Source organism: Mustela lutreola, chromosome 7 (genome assembly GCF_030435805.1).
Source record: "Mustela lutreola isolate mMusLut2 chromosome 7, mMusLut2.pri, whole genome shotgun sequence".
Taxonomy (NCBI): Eukaryota; Metazoa; Chordata; class Mammalia; order Carnivora; family Mustelidae; genus Mustela; species Mustela lutreola.
The window spans coordinates 40,819,076-40,833,459 of record NC_081296.1 but is presented as its reverse complement, the minus strand read 5'-3'; the positions used below and the strand labels follow the sequence as shown (position 1 = coordinate 40,833,459).

Here is a 14,384-nt window from a genome sequence, read left to right as displayed (position 1 = left end):
AATAAGGTATTTTATGAATTTCTATTACAACATTCATAGGTGTGGAAATTCATTTTAAGCATTATATTTTATTATGGTAGTGTTGGCTACAGTACCACAGTCTTCATAGACAGGAAATGACCAAAAATAAACCAGCTTCACTGCATGCATCCAATGTAAGCAAAGAAAACATTACACCAAGTACTTTCCCATTTCTGGCAGGGGAAAGAAATCTGCAATATGTCGTTTTACTGTAGAGCTGTCCCAAGTACAGTGAAAAGTGAAATCATTAATGGGATATACCAAAGTTTTACAGAATTTCCTCTCTTTATGTGCCCATAATTTTTTCATGGATACTTGTTTCCAGGCATTTAGTTACACACCCATAAGCCAAAGGTCACAGACACTCTAACACAAGAATTAGCCACTTTTTTTGCATTATGAAAAACTAAAGACTATAAATGGGATTGTTGAAAATGGAAAAACTTATGTAGTATTAAAAAACAAATTGAAACCCTCAGGAAGGGACTTTGTGACCCTTTAGCTTTCTACCTTCAGAAAAAGTAAGGCTTCTATCATTTTAGAAAGATGAAATTTAATTATATTTTTAAAAAGACAGAGAATATAGTAACACAACTTCTAAAATTTAAAACATTTCACTGCGTACTTTCAGATAACCTAGCACAAAAACTGAACACATGTGTTTGAAATCTCCCTCTAAAACCCCACTGAAGTAATTCTGATGCAAACCCACAAAAGCCAAGTATAACAGCTGGGGGTATGGGATGGACAATCTGCTGTAAGAAGCTTCAGTAAATTTCTGTAAGCTGGAAAGTAAAGAATGCTGAAAGATGAAGAAAAACAAAGGAAGTTATCCCTTGGAATATGCACTAGGGATAAGAATAAAGATGATAGCCAAACTGCCGATTAGGATTTTTAGAAAGGAAAGAACAGATAGGATAGAAGACGGGAGTGGAAGTAAGACTAAATACAGGGGCTTTAATTGAAGATCTGTAAAAGGACCCTACCCCCTATTTCTCCCACTGTCAATAACACAGCCGAGTGGTACTGCAGATCAGTGGGAGAAGAAAAGAATACTCAATATGTAGCAGTAGGGCAACTGGTTATTCCTACAGGAGAAAAACTAACAAATTAGACCTCAATCTCAAACTTGAAAATCAATTCCAAGTATAATAAAAACTAAAATATGAAAAGCCACATTTTAAATCTTTAGGAAGACAAAATGGGAGGATTTTTAATAATCTCAATGTAGTACAGGATTGTTTTTGCTTAAATACAACCCACATGGGTAAACCATAAAAAAGAAGGTATATATATATATATATATACCACTAAAAAGTCCTTGAACACAAAAAAAAAAGTAGTAGAGGAATTGAGGAACAAAAACTTTATATGACAGAAATCAAAGAGCAAAATGACAGAATTAAGTGCTTTCTTATTATTATTTGATAGATAAAATTCTCCAATTAAAAGGCGGTTATTAGCAGTATGGATTCAAAAACAAGACCCAACTATATGCTGTCTACAAGAATAAAAGACACAACCAGATTGAAATTGGAAGGATGGAGAAAGATATTCCATGCAAATGATAACCAAAAGAGCTAGAGTGGCTGTTAATATCAGACGAAAGAGACTTTGTGTCAAATATTGTTATAAGAGACATAAAAGGACATTTTACATTGATTAAAGAGTCAATCCATCAGGAATGTGTGACAATTATAGACATACTGCACTTAACGTCTAAAATATATAAAGCAAAAACTGACAGAATTGAAGGGAGCAACAGTTCTGCAATCATAGTTGGAGATTTTAATACCCTACTTGCAATAATAGATAGAATAACTAGACAGAAAAATCAATAAGGAAATAGAGGACTTCAAGAGCACTATAAATCAACTAGATCTGACATACATAGAAGACTCTACTCAATGACATTAGAATTTTTGTTCTTCTCAAGTGTGTGTGGAACATTCTTCAGAATAAAGTATATGTTAAGCCACAAAACAAGTCTCACATAAAACATCTCTGAAAACAATGAATAAAACTAGAAATCTATAACAGAGAGAAATCTGGAAAATTCACAAGTGTATGGAAATTAATAAACTCTTCAATAAAGAAATCACTAGGGAAACCAGAAAAATATAGCTCAGAGAAAGTTGCAATGCAAAAATGTGGGAGAAGTAAAAGGTAGACTCATCTTGCGCAAGGGAACAAGAAATAGAGATTTTAATTATAGTAAATTACAAAAGTTACCAATAAAAGAAAGCATAATATACAGCTAGAGATTTGGTTGAAAAGGAGTTAGCAAGATATTATTTAAACAAACAAACAAACAAAAAACAGCAGCCATATAAGTAAAAGGAAAATCAGGTGAATATGCTATCAGAAAAATCAATGCCAAGAGCTTTTCAAGATGAAGAGTGTCATCTATGTCAAATGGTGTGGAGAGTTCAAGTATAAAATAAGAACTTAAAAGTTCAAGAAGTCAGTCTGGACACTCCACTAAGAGTCCCTGGTATATACACGTACAAGGTATAATGGTATAATCAGCTCTTTTAGAAATATTTCTATCTTTCTGATGTAAGAGATTTTACATGAATCAGACTATTGAAACTAAGCTGAAGAAATTATCTATTACCACCAGAAGTTATTAATAATTTTGCATTAACGTTTTGCTAATAATTTGCTGTCTTTACAGTTTTACTTTTCTGGCTTCAAATATCATCTTTGTCTCCTTGATGTCATAGTTTTAAGTCATTAAAAGGATCAGACCAAGATAATGTAATGGTGTCTCCATGGCACTTTGAACTTACATCAGTTAAAAAATAAATCTTTTGCCAGAAATTGTGGATCCCTTTCCAATGATTCATTACTGTTCTCAACATCTTCTCCACTGAACCCACACATCACTTTTCCCATCTCTCCCAAACTCTTCCTTTGTTCTTCTTGCTTAAAAGGCCTTTGACTTTGTGGAACTTCTAATAAAAATTCTGAAACTCTTGGCAGTAACTACAAGGCATAACAATTTTCACTAACAGATACTTCCTCTTTCTTTTGGAACTGAATGCTTGCTTTGAGACCATAAAAGTGAAGACTCTATAAGTTTAAATTATTTTAGAGGGTCACAGAATTTTTGGCCATAAGCTGCCTAAAAAGTTCAAAGTGTTGAGAAGATCATATTAACTACAATCCATACCTATCAGAGATCGTTTTGCCAGGTAAAAGTGCCAATTAATAAACAAAGACACTTCTGCACTCACTGTAGCTGTCAACCCTAGTAAGACATGAACAGTGAATGGCCCTGTAACAAGAGCATAGAATGAATGACTTAGGCTGGAAGGACAGAAGGCCGATGACTGCTGAATACACTGGCCCCTGGTTCTACACCCAGCTCTACCATCACTAACTTCAATATCTACAATAACAGCTTCAAATGATCTCTCTCTGATGACTCTTACTTCTACTCTTCTCTAACAACCCACACCAGCCACAATAATGGCCTCCAAATTGCTCTTAGATGCGTTCCACCTTCAAAATCTTTAACTCCCAAAACTTAACTCTGATCATAAGTACCCACTATTTCAACTCACTCCTTCATTTGCTTCTCGTCTTCAACTTCATTTAGACTTCCAGTTTCAGAAATACTAAATTTTCTCATTTGTTGGCAGCCTTCTATTTTTTTAACTTTTTTTATTTTTTATAAACATATATTTTTATCCCCAGGGGTACAGGTCTGTGAAACGCCAGGTTTACACAGTTCACAGCACTCACCATAGCACATAACCTCCCCAATGTCCATAACCCCACCCCCCTTCTCCCAACCCCCTTCCCCCCAGCAACCCTCAGTTTGTTTTGTGAGATTAAGAGTCACTTATGGTTTGTCTCCCTCCCAATCCCATCTTGTTTCATTTATTCTTCTCCTACCCCCTTAACCCCCCATGGTGCATCTCCACTTCCTCATAGAGATCATATGATAGTTGTCCTTCTCTGATTGACTTATTTTGCTAAGCATGATACCCTCTAGTTTTATCCACGTCGTCGCAAATGGCAAGATTTCATTTCTTTTGATGGCAGCCTTCTATTTTTTAATACTTTAAAATTCTAGCATGGACCATATGACCCATCATATCTTTCTTTTATCATTTTAGTTGAATTTTTAATTCTTTACCTTTGATCCTTTTCCTCCTTACTCTTTAACAAACATAGAGCTTCTCTACTGTTATACCTACTCTGTGCTCCTGGAATATCATTCAACAATTATGACTATAGTTGCTGCAATTTCATGGTCTCTAACCTCATTTAGTTCCTCAGAATTTTCCTTCAATCTTTCAACACTTCCCTAATTAGCTCCCTCTGGATATCAAACAAGACTTGAAAAAATGGAGATATACCATGGTTTTTAAAGTGATGATTTATTATCTTAAGAATGTCAATACTTCTGAAATGAATAACTTAAATGTCATTTAGATATAATTCTTAGCATTTCCATTTAATTAAATAATTGTTCACTGAAGTATAATTAATGCAGAATGTTGTATCAGTAGATGAAATGATTTTAAAGGTCATATGGAAGAACAAGTGTGTGAGAATTAAAACTTTGAATAATGAAAGCAGATTTCCCCTACATAGATATTAAGACTTACTATGAAACCACTATAATCAAGCAGTTTCGGTATTGTCATTAAAATGGATAAATAGATTAGTGAAATGGAATAGAAAGTCCAGAAATGGGGTTGCCTGGGTGACTCAGTTTGTTGAGCATCCAGCTCTTAATTTCAGCTCAGGTCATGATATCGAGGTTCTGAAATTGAGTCCTGCATCCAGCTCTGTGCTTAGCATAAAGTCTGCTTGAGATTCTCCCTCTCCCTCTGCCCCTCCCACTCATGCTCTCTCTCTCTCTCCAATAAATAAATCCTTAAAAAATACCCTAGAATCTATCCAAATATTTATAGGAATGTAATTTAAGATGAAAATGATATTCTCATTAAAAAATAGAATACTTTAAGTAAAAATGCTATTACCAAATTGAACTGAAATAAAATCAAGTTAGACTCTTACCTAACACTATGTATAAAAATAAAGTTGATGTAGAAAGGATGAACTTTTAAAACCTTATTAAAATTTTAGAATATAATGTATAAAATTATTTGGATAAGATTAGATGTAAGAAAACTTCTTAAGGAAGATAGGAAAAATGTTTTTTAGAAAAAGCAGTCAGAAACTGACTTGTATAGTATTTCATAAATCTAAAGCTCAGAGCTTAAAGTTTTAACTTTTTAAAGTGTTATAGTTCTGACCAAGTAAAATGATATTAAATAAAGCTCTAGGGCAATATAAGAATAATATATATATTTGTTATATAAATTATCACTTAATTAAAATTTCTCTTCTTTTAACTTTATTTTGCTAGCTCAAGAGCTAGAAGAAGCTAGAAGAAAGAGCTGAGAAGTTTGACATGTGGATACAATACCCAAGTGAGCTGAAGGAAGTACACTGATCAATATAAATTAATCCTATAATGAAAATTTTTGAAGTGTATTTGTCTAAATATATGTCACATTCTTTAACTCCAAGAGAACTTCCAAATTATTAGTGTAATGCCTCATTATTTTCTTCATGACATTCTTGAAATATGAAAAGTTTAAAAACTATGATCTGAAAACTTGAAAGAAAAGCTACATTTAGTATGAAGTGTGCTTCAGAATTTGGTTAAGGTCATTAGATAATGGAGTTTCATCAAATGAAACAAAACTGAAATGCATTCTATCTTTGATTTTTAGATTTTGTTTTAAATTATATAAATATATAAATTATTATGTTTTTAAAATTATAAACTATACATTTTTAAGCTTTATCTCTCTCATTTACTTGATTCCAATATGCTTTCTTAAGAGGAAGAGAAAGATGTAAAATCTTCATAGTGTACTCAGATTTTCTCATAAACCAGGGGCTATAGATTATGCGACACATACGTTGTAGAAGAGGCTGTGAGCCACTGGAATAGATAGAGAGTATAGAGTCCAGCTAGAGTAATTATTTAAATTTTATGCCAAAATTGCTTAATTACTACGAGTTAGGAATAAAGTTTTGTGCTGGCTGCTGGGGACATGAAAGAGAGCAAGACAATCAAGAAACAGAATCAGGATTCTTTTCTTCTTCAAGCTTACACTCCAGTGGGGAAGACAGATATGAAACTAATTATCCACTAGTTATTTAAGTATGGCTATGGTAAGTGCTGAGAAGGGGAAGTCCACAGTACTGAGAGATAAGAGGTATTTGATCTAGCCGATCTAGCCAAGTCTGCAAGAGGTAGTTGGGGAAGGCTTTTCAGAGGATGTGAGGCTTAACTTTGAGACCTTCGGACTGGCATCAGCTAGGGCAGGGGAGGAAAGTAGTGGCAGGGACAAGATGACTGTTTGCAGGAGAAAGGCTCTGAGGTAGGGAGTAACTGACCTGCAAGCCACTGATGCAGCATGGCAACAGTGGCTGATGGGATGGGATGAAATAGATCCTCCTAGGCTACGTTAAATAATCTAGATATTTTTTTTCCTCTGAAAAATAGGAAACCATGGAAGGGTGTTTTAATTAGGGGTCAATTTATATTTCCAGCATTTCTGTCTTCACTTTTAAATTTAAACTTCTAATCTCAGAAGGTTTTCTTAAGAAAACTATTTCTAAATAATTGTATGTGAAATGGTTTCCCATTTCTGCTCCAAATTCGGTTCTCTGAAGACACTAGTACCTGGAAAGAATACCATTGCATACCCTGTTTCCTCTGGAAATGCGGAGACGGTGCTTCCATGGAGCTGAGAGGGGTCCTGAGGAGAGTCAGAAACTTTTCTATCTTGATTTGGAGCAATATTGGGTATTCGATTCTGTTGCAAGTCCCACTTTCGAGCTACGTTGTTAATTGTTAACCTTTTCTTCTCCTATGAAAAAGTTCAGTGTGACAAGAATTATATAATGCAATTTTTGTAGCAGGATGGTATCCCTGAAGCCTGTTGTTTATACCACTTAGACTTTTAAAAGGCGTATATTCCTTAAAAGCAGCTACAAATAGGTACTCTAAAATACAAGTGGCCTTTATTTACCCTGTGCATTCAAACACCTTAACAGTGGTCTATCACACTTAAAGAGAAAAATTCACACACAAACAATGATTATTCTCATTGAAAAAAATGAAAATTCACTATCTAAAAGTTTGACAGAAATTCTCACACCTGTTATCTAAGATTTTAATTTGAAAGAAATTTATATGCCTTTGTGTTTAAACATAGCAAGAAGAAAACTAATAATATTTTAATTTTCCTACCCAATAATTCAGACTAGTACGATGGAATAATCTTGGTTGAGAGGTGGGGAGAAGAAGAGGGATTGATCCATGTTCCACGCTTCACAGCATGAATTACAAGGTCTGAAAACTAAAATTACATACAGACTACTAAAAGAAATTGTACTAGGTTGAAATATTTCTAGGCAACTAGTAGCATCCCAGATGAATACGAAAGAAGTTAATTTATTACATGCAATGGGTGCCTTGGGATAGTGTTTTTCAGACTTTAGTGTGCCTCAAATTACCTGGAGAACTTATGAAAACACCAGTTGCTAGTTCTCACCCCATCCTGATTTATTGTGTTTGAGGTGGAGCTTGAGAATTTACATTTCTTTTTTTTTTTTTCTCAATCATCAATTACCAGCTATTTTTAAAATTTTTTTTTAATTTTTAAAATTTATTTTCAGTATAATAGTATTCATTGTTTTTGCACCACACCCAGTGCTCCATGCAATCCATGCCCTCTCCAATACCCACCACCTGGTTCCTCCCACCTCCTGCCCCTTAAAAACCCTCAGATTGTTTTTCAGAGTCCATAGTCTCTCATGGATTTCTAAAAGCTCCCAGCTGTTGTTAAGGCTACTGCTCCTTGGACCTCGCTGTGAGAACCACTGACTTAGGTAGGGTGCTGGGGCTCCATTCTCTCACAGAAACTTGTTGAGAAAAGCAGATGAAGAGTACTGAAAGAAAATGTACAAGGTTGAAATGTTTCTGCTCAGCTTATATAAATTGATAAGGAAAATAATCAATAATCTGGCAAAGTGTCCATTATTAAGAGTTAACATCTTTAAATGGCATGTCAGTGTGGTCACAGCGCTGAGGATAAACATCTTCCCTTCCCTCCGTACTGAGAGCACCCATTCAATGACAGATCAGCTGTGTGATACTGACCCCTCCACACCTACTGCCTCGGGAATCAGGGAGGGCTGTTAGGAAAATTCTTTGCCCGTTTCTTCAGTGCATTTATACATGCAGAATAAATTTTTAGTTCCATCTCTCTGCCTATATTTGGATAACCTAAAATTCTAGCAAGGAAAAATTGCATTGGGTAGGAATGAAAAGTGACGACAAAGCTTAATTAAAACTAAAATTTTTTTTAAAGTTCTGTGTTTAAAACTGTTTTTAGCATGGATTCCTTTTCTATTGCTTACTTGTTATTTCAAATTTCTCTATATTGTTACATGGGTTATACTTAATATGCATATACTTCTGAGACTTTTGGACATTTTATGTAGATCTTCCTTATCTAAAGCAAGTAGAATCTGCTATTTTACTGTAAGAAATTTTTCTCCCAAATCTATACTAAAGAACATCTTACCTTAAGGAACTCTATTTTAGGTATTCATTGATAAATGGTACAACCCAATTCTCAACCCAAGTAGTGCCACTTTTACTCAGCACCAGGCCACTATGAAAGAGTCAGGGGCAGTAAGTTAATGGCAGATGGCTATAAAGTTGACTCCACGCATTTGGTATTCTGGCTGACTGGGAGTTGGCAGAAATATTCTTAATGAGATATAGTTGTGCTTATAAAAAGAGATACACAATATCTTTATACCACTGAGTCTGTTAGCAAATTTATAAGATACTCTGAAAATACAAACACTTTCCAATACTCACCTCAAACTTAAGCTTCCTTTATTTGATTTATTGAAATTAGATCAACACCAGGTTGACTAAGAGAATGGATATTTTTACTGAGGCCAGGAAGAGGAGACATATTTTAAAATAGGATTACAGCCTGGGGTCAGATGAGGGTTGGTCACTGGCTTACCAGGGGACCACATAAGGGCTCTAGGTATCTGTGGTGGGAAAAAAAAAAAAGGCAGCAGCAGCAGCAGCCAGAGAAAGGCTATAGATTCTGCAAGGCAGAAGGGGGTATCAGAAGAAAATCTTCCACTCAAAGATCATGGATGTATTTGGCATATCAGTTATTGTCATGTTTCTAAAGCTAGGTAAAAATACATTGTGAAGTCTGTGTTAAGGTGACAATTATTTTAGAAGATTCCAAATTTGCAGCTTTTGCCACTTGAGTCTACTCTTCATAGTCCAAGCAATATCTCACCAGTAGAGCCTGTAACTATCACTTCCACGCATTTCCAAGGTTGCAAGGAAAACAGGAAGACAGAAAAGCAACAGAAGATACTCTTCTGGTCCCTTTGCAACCACCCACCCACTTTTCTTAATGATCAGGACATGCTGTCGAATGAAACAACAGCCAGCAAATGCTGATGATCTTTGGTATCAGGATTTCGAATCTGGGCTAGGGCTAGAATCCAGGTCTCTTGATTTCCCATGATTCTCCTCTAATTAAAAAATTTTAAAGCTAAATAACCCTCATAATTAAAGAGTCCTATTTAGTGACTTCAAGAGAAGTATTCACTATATTTTGAAGTTTCCAAATTTTCCAAACATGTACAAACCATGTTGGCTAAATGTTCAATGGCATATTTCCAAAAATGCTGAGCATGAACAGCACCTGAATTGGGTATATAAGAAAAAAAATTTCAGTGCAGAAGTGTAGTCAAGAGCAATTTGTTGCCTATACCAGGCTCAACTTATACTGGTATCTTTAAAGCTAAACCAATGGAATTTGTTTATTCTGCCTTTCCATGCTTTAAAATATAATACAAAAGTGTTCTTTTTGTCTGACAGCTTTAGTCTGTTTATTTACTTATATATTTTTATTCATTTGGCCATTCATTCACTTATGCAGCTTATGTACTGGAGCTGTAAGATCAGAAATACAGAGGACTCCTGAATAACATGGGGGTTGGCTCAGGGGGGCTGCAAATCTGTGTAAAATTTTGGACTTATCAAAAACTTAACTACTGATAGCCTACCATTGACTAATAAAAGCTTTACCAATGATATAAACAGTTGATTAACACATTTTGTATGTTAGATGCATTATATACTGTATTCATATAATAAAGTAAGCTAGAGAAAACAAAATGTTGAGAAAATCGTGAGGAGAAAATACACTTACAGTACTGTATTGTATTTATTGAAAAAATCCATGTAACAAGTGGAGCTGTGTAGTTCAAACTCATATTGTTCAAGAATCAACTCTATTATTTTTTCTAAATGAACCATTCAGGAAGTTTACCAATAGTATTATTTGTCAATGGTAAATCTTGCTCCTACCTACACATTTTAAAAATTTTACCTACAACTATATTTCCTATAAACCAAAGTGTGTTTTTGACCAACCCTTAGAAATATTCCAATAGAGAAAAGACTAAAATTCTATCAGCTAAATCAGTAAAGATAGAGATATCAAGAGGGGGCTTAGGTACGTCTAATTAAGGGATGAGGGGAAAACAGATAAAGTTGGGGAGGAGTCAAGAGGTTAGAAATAATAGCAAATGAGAAAACTGTAGTAATATCAAGAGTTCTAAATACTTTTGAAGTAGTAGTCTTAAGCTGAGAGGGCTTGGCACCAAGTGTTTTTTTTGTTCTGTTTTGTTAATTTAGGAGTAGTTTTCATAGAATAAAGCACACAGATTCAAGTAGTCTTTGATTAGTTGTGAGGAAGGCATACACCGGTGTAACCCATACACCTATCAAGATATACATTTCCATTGCCCCAACAAGTTCCCTTGTTTCCTAAGTTTATTTTGTACAACTTCATATCCCTACCAGTCATCTTTTGAATTCTAAATGGCATTTTCATTTTAGAAAGAAAAGCATCTACGTAAGACAAGAATGAGTAAGGATAATCAGCCTGATATCCGTAGTTTTAGAACAGAGTAGGAGCATAATACAAGCTATAAACTTTAAGCTGTCTTTATTTTAGTTGTGATGCAAGAATAAAATATTTTAATAGAAAATATTCTAAGGAAAACAATCATGATATGATAAATCATTTGAAACTAGTTTGAAACAAATTTTACTTCCTAAATCCTCAAAAATCTTTACCACCTCTATTTAAGAGAAGTTAATAGTTTTTTTAATTTAAAAAGCAATTATTAAAAAAGAAAACCGTGTATCAGAGCTCATTAAAATATCTCAGTAAATTATGGTCGCTTATAGGGGTCTCCAAAATAAAGTGACATGGCAAAAGGATACACAAGGTGATGCACTGGTGTAGAAAAAAAACCCTGTAACTTGTGTTCTATTTAGTTTTTATCTCTTCCCCTTAAAATCTGTAGCTTTTGCATGTGTTTTATAATGCACATTATGTTGCATTTCTCAAGTACAGGCTTATTTATAGGTAACTTATAAACATTATAAGGGTATTTATTTACAAAAAATTCTACCGATAGGAATGAAAACTTTACAAAGTTGGGAAACTGCTTTTCCAGTTGACAAGCAAGCCGGTTTCAGGGCAGTGAGGGTTAGGACGCACACGCATGTAGACTTTAGGAAAAGTACCTTAAGCAAGGACTGTTTATGACTTTCCCGCTTCTTTTCTTCCTCCTTTTTGGCTACAACAGATGCGATACGCCTTTCTTCTTCCTAAAAGCAAAAAATGTTTACAAGCATTATTAAGTATATAACCTCTTCTATATGATTTCTTTGGTTCTACCGGTCTGGTTTTCTTTGTGAGAAGCATACTACTTGCTAACAGAAAATATGCCCTCATAGAAATTTAGTCTTTTCCTCTTTATTCTTTTTCCTTCCCAACTCTAAAGAACTGTATATTCTTAACTCTACTCCCAACTTTTGATGTGTGATGGACGTAGCTAATACAAGACAGAAAACAGAATGAGAAGGGCAAGAAGCAAGGGGGGAGCAGGTTTACATAGTTTTTCTTTGTATACCATGTACTTACATTTCCACATATAAAGACTTAAAAACTTTCTACTATGATGATAAAAACAACAAGAATTATACTTCTCAAAACTTTTATTTGACCTATGGATGTAAATCAGAGCTTTTTAAATACTAAAACAAGTATGAAAGCTTTTTAGAACTCTCCATTGATATTAATAAATTATGTCCATTAATATTATTACTTTTACTTTGTTTTTAAGTTGATTTGGCCAGTCTAATTTCTTAGATTCTAAAAACTATAAAATAACATTAAAGTTTAGAAAAAATTTTAAAAATCAGCCATGATTCCCACATGCTAACTCACATCTTATCATTTCTGTATCACCTTACAGTATTCCCTATAAACATATTTTTTCAAGCGGCAATCTGTATACATAGTATGGATCATGTTTTTTTCCCCTGAAGATAGTAAAATTTTAGTAAATTATAAACATGTAATTTTAAGTTTTAATATAAAAGGATTTATAAGTATTCAAAATGATGTTGCAATTTGAGAAAAACAATTCCTTCTTAAAAGATGGAGCTTGAAAATATCTTCAGAGATAAGAAACCATAAAAAGTAATCTAGCACATTTGAAGAACTCTTACAGAAATGAAAAATTATACAAACCGAAATGAAAAATCTAATGGAGGGGAGCTGAAGAGCATATTGTACAAAACTGAAGAGAGAATCAGGCAACTGAAAAACAGGCCAGAAGACTTTCTCCCATTTGCTTTCATAGCACCCTAAATTTCCCACTACAGCACTTCCTGTTTCATTTAAATCTCTGCTACTCTCTCTCCCCTCTCCTACCCCAGGAGTTCATTGAAGGTATGGACCATGTCAACTCCTGGCACATTACAGATAGTCAATATATATTTAAAGAATTGATTATTAAATGCACATCTCCATATATCTGTCCAAAAATTTCCTAAAACTGGAACCACTAAATTAAATGGAAGACATATTTCAAGATATGTAAACATATCTTGATATGTTTACAAATTGCCCTCCATAAGTGTGGTACTGATTTCCATCCCTATCAGAAGGCAGCATTTGATTTAAAACATAATATATAGTCATGACAGCTGTTCATCAAATATTCCTGTGTCTTCCCACATCCAGGCCATATTGTAAGATAGCAACTGATAACCCTTATCAGTTAGGTGCTGTCATTTTCTTTAACCAATGTCAGATGAACAAAATCACATGTGTTTATTTCTGGGGGAAGTTTACTCGGAAGGAAGCTTTTAAAGACAACGTATGGGATAGCTGTTCTCTCTCTCACCTCTGCTACAGAATCTGCAAAGCTCCACATGGTGGGTACTTTGAAGGCCTTGGTTCTAGAATGAAGACAACACAGAGCAAAGTTTCCAGACCACATAATACATACATACATACTGCAAACAGGCAGTACGAACATGAAATAAACTTAATTGCTTTAATTCACTGAGGTCAGGGAAGTTGTTTCTACAGCATAATCTAGCTAGCCTGACCAGTATATTTATCATGCTAGAATTAAGGAAGGTCAAAGATGCCATGAAAATGTATTCTAGGGGGTTAGCTATTATAAATACTTTTGATAGCAAAGAAAAGGCCTAAATGAAAGAAGGACATAAAAAATACACAAAGAGAAATTATCAAAAAGTTAGAAAACTAGAAATGCACCCACTGGAAGACTCTAATTTTAGAAATGAGGTACTGAATACTCTGAGAAGGTTAATTAATTTATACAAGGTCACAGAGCTAGTGACAAAGCCAGGATCGGGACCAGAAGCCATAGCTTCTGAGAAATGGAATTTGAATTTTTTATAATAAGGACAAGTTTAAATGTATTTTAACTGATTTTAGAAAGATATAAAAGGAAAGGTAAAAAGTCAATAGCAATCTGCTGTGATTTAATTGTTTTAAAGGGAATGGAAAATGAATGTGACTTGTGGTGAATTTAAAATCTTTTACGAGGGCGCCTGGGTGGCTCAGTTAGTTAAGTGACTGCCTCCAGCTCAGGTCATGACCCTGGAGTCCCAGAATCGAGTCAGGCATCGGGCTCCCTGCTCATCGGGGAGTCTGCTTCTCCCTCTGAGTTCCCCCTCTCATGCTCCCTCTCTCTCTCTCTCATTCTCTCCCTCTCAAATAAATAAATAAAACCTTTTAAAAAAATCTTTTATGATATGGAAAATAGTTATTCTTGGTGTTTGAAGACTAGGTAGAGCTTCTGAGGCAAACTCAAGAAAACATTCAGAAGCTTGATTCCTAGCTTCACAATATAGCTAGAATAACAACTATATTAAA

General features: G+C 34.4%; 1 protein-coding gene across 4 annotated transcripts in view; it reads right to left on the bottom strand.

Moving 5' to 3' along the window:
• The window catches only part of LRRC49 (leucine rich repeat containing 49), a 168,699-nt gene that overhangs the window by 37,144 nt on the left and 117,171 nt on the right, over positions 1–14,384 (bottom strand). For 3 of the 4 annotated variants that reach the window (XM_059180546.1, XM_059180547.1, XM_059180549.1), the window contains 2 exons: positions 11,711–11,794; positions 6,766–6,929 (listed from right to left, as the gene is read on the bottom strand). In XM_059180546.1, coding sequence (XP_059036529.1) covers positions 6,766–6,929; positions 11,711–11,794 — 248 coding nt within the window. Of the gene's footprint in view, positions 1–6,765; positions 6,930–11,710; positions 11,795–13,380; positions 13,431–14,384 lie in introns of those variants that run through there. The other variant, XM_059180548.1, reaches the window with a different exon arrangement.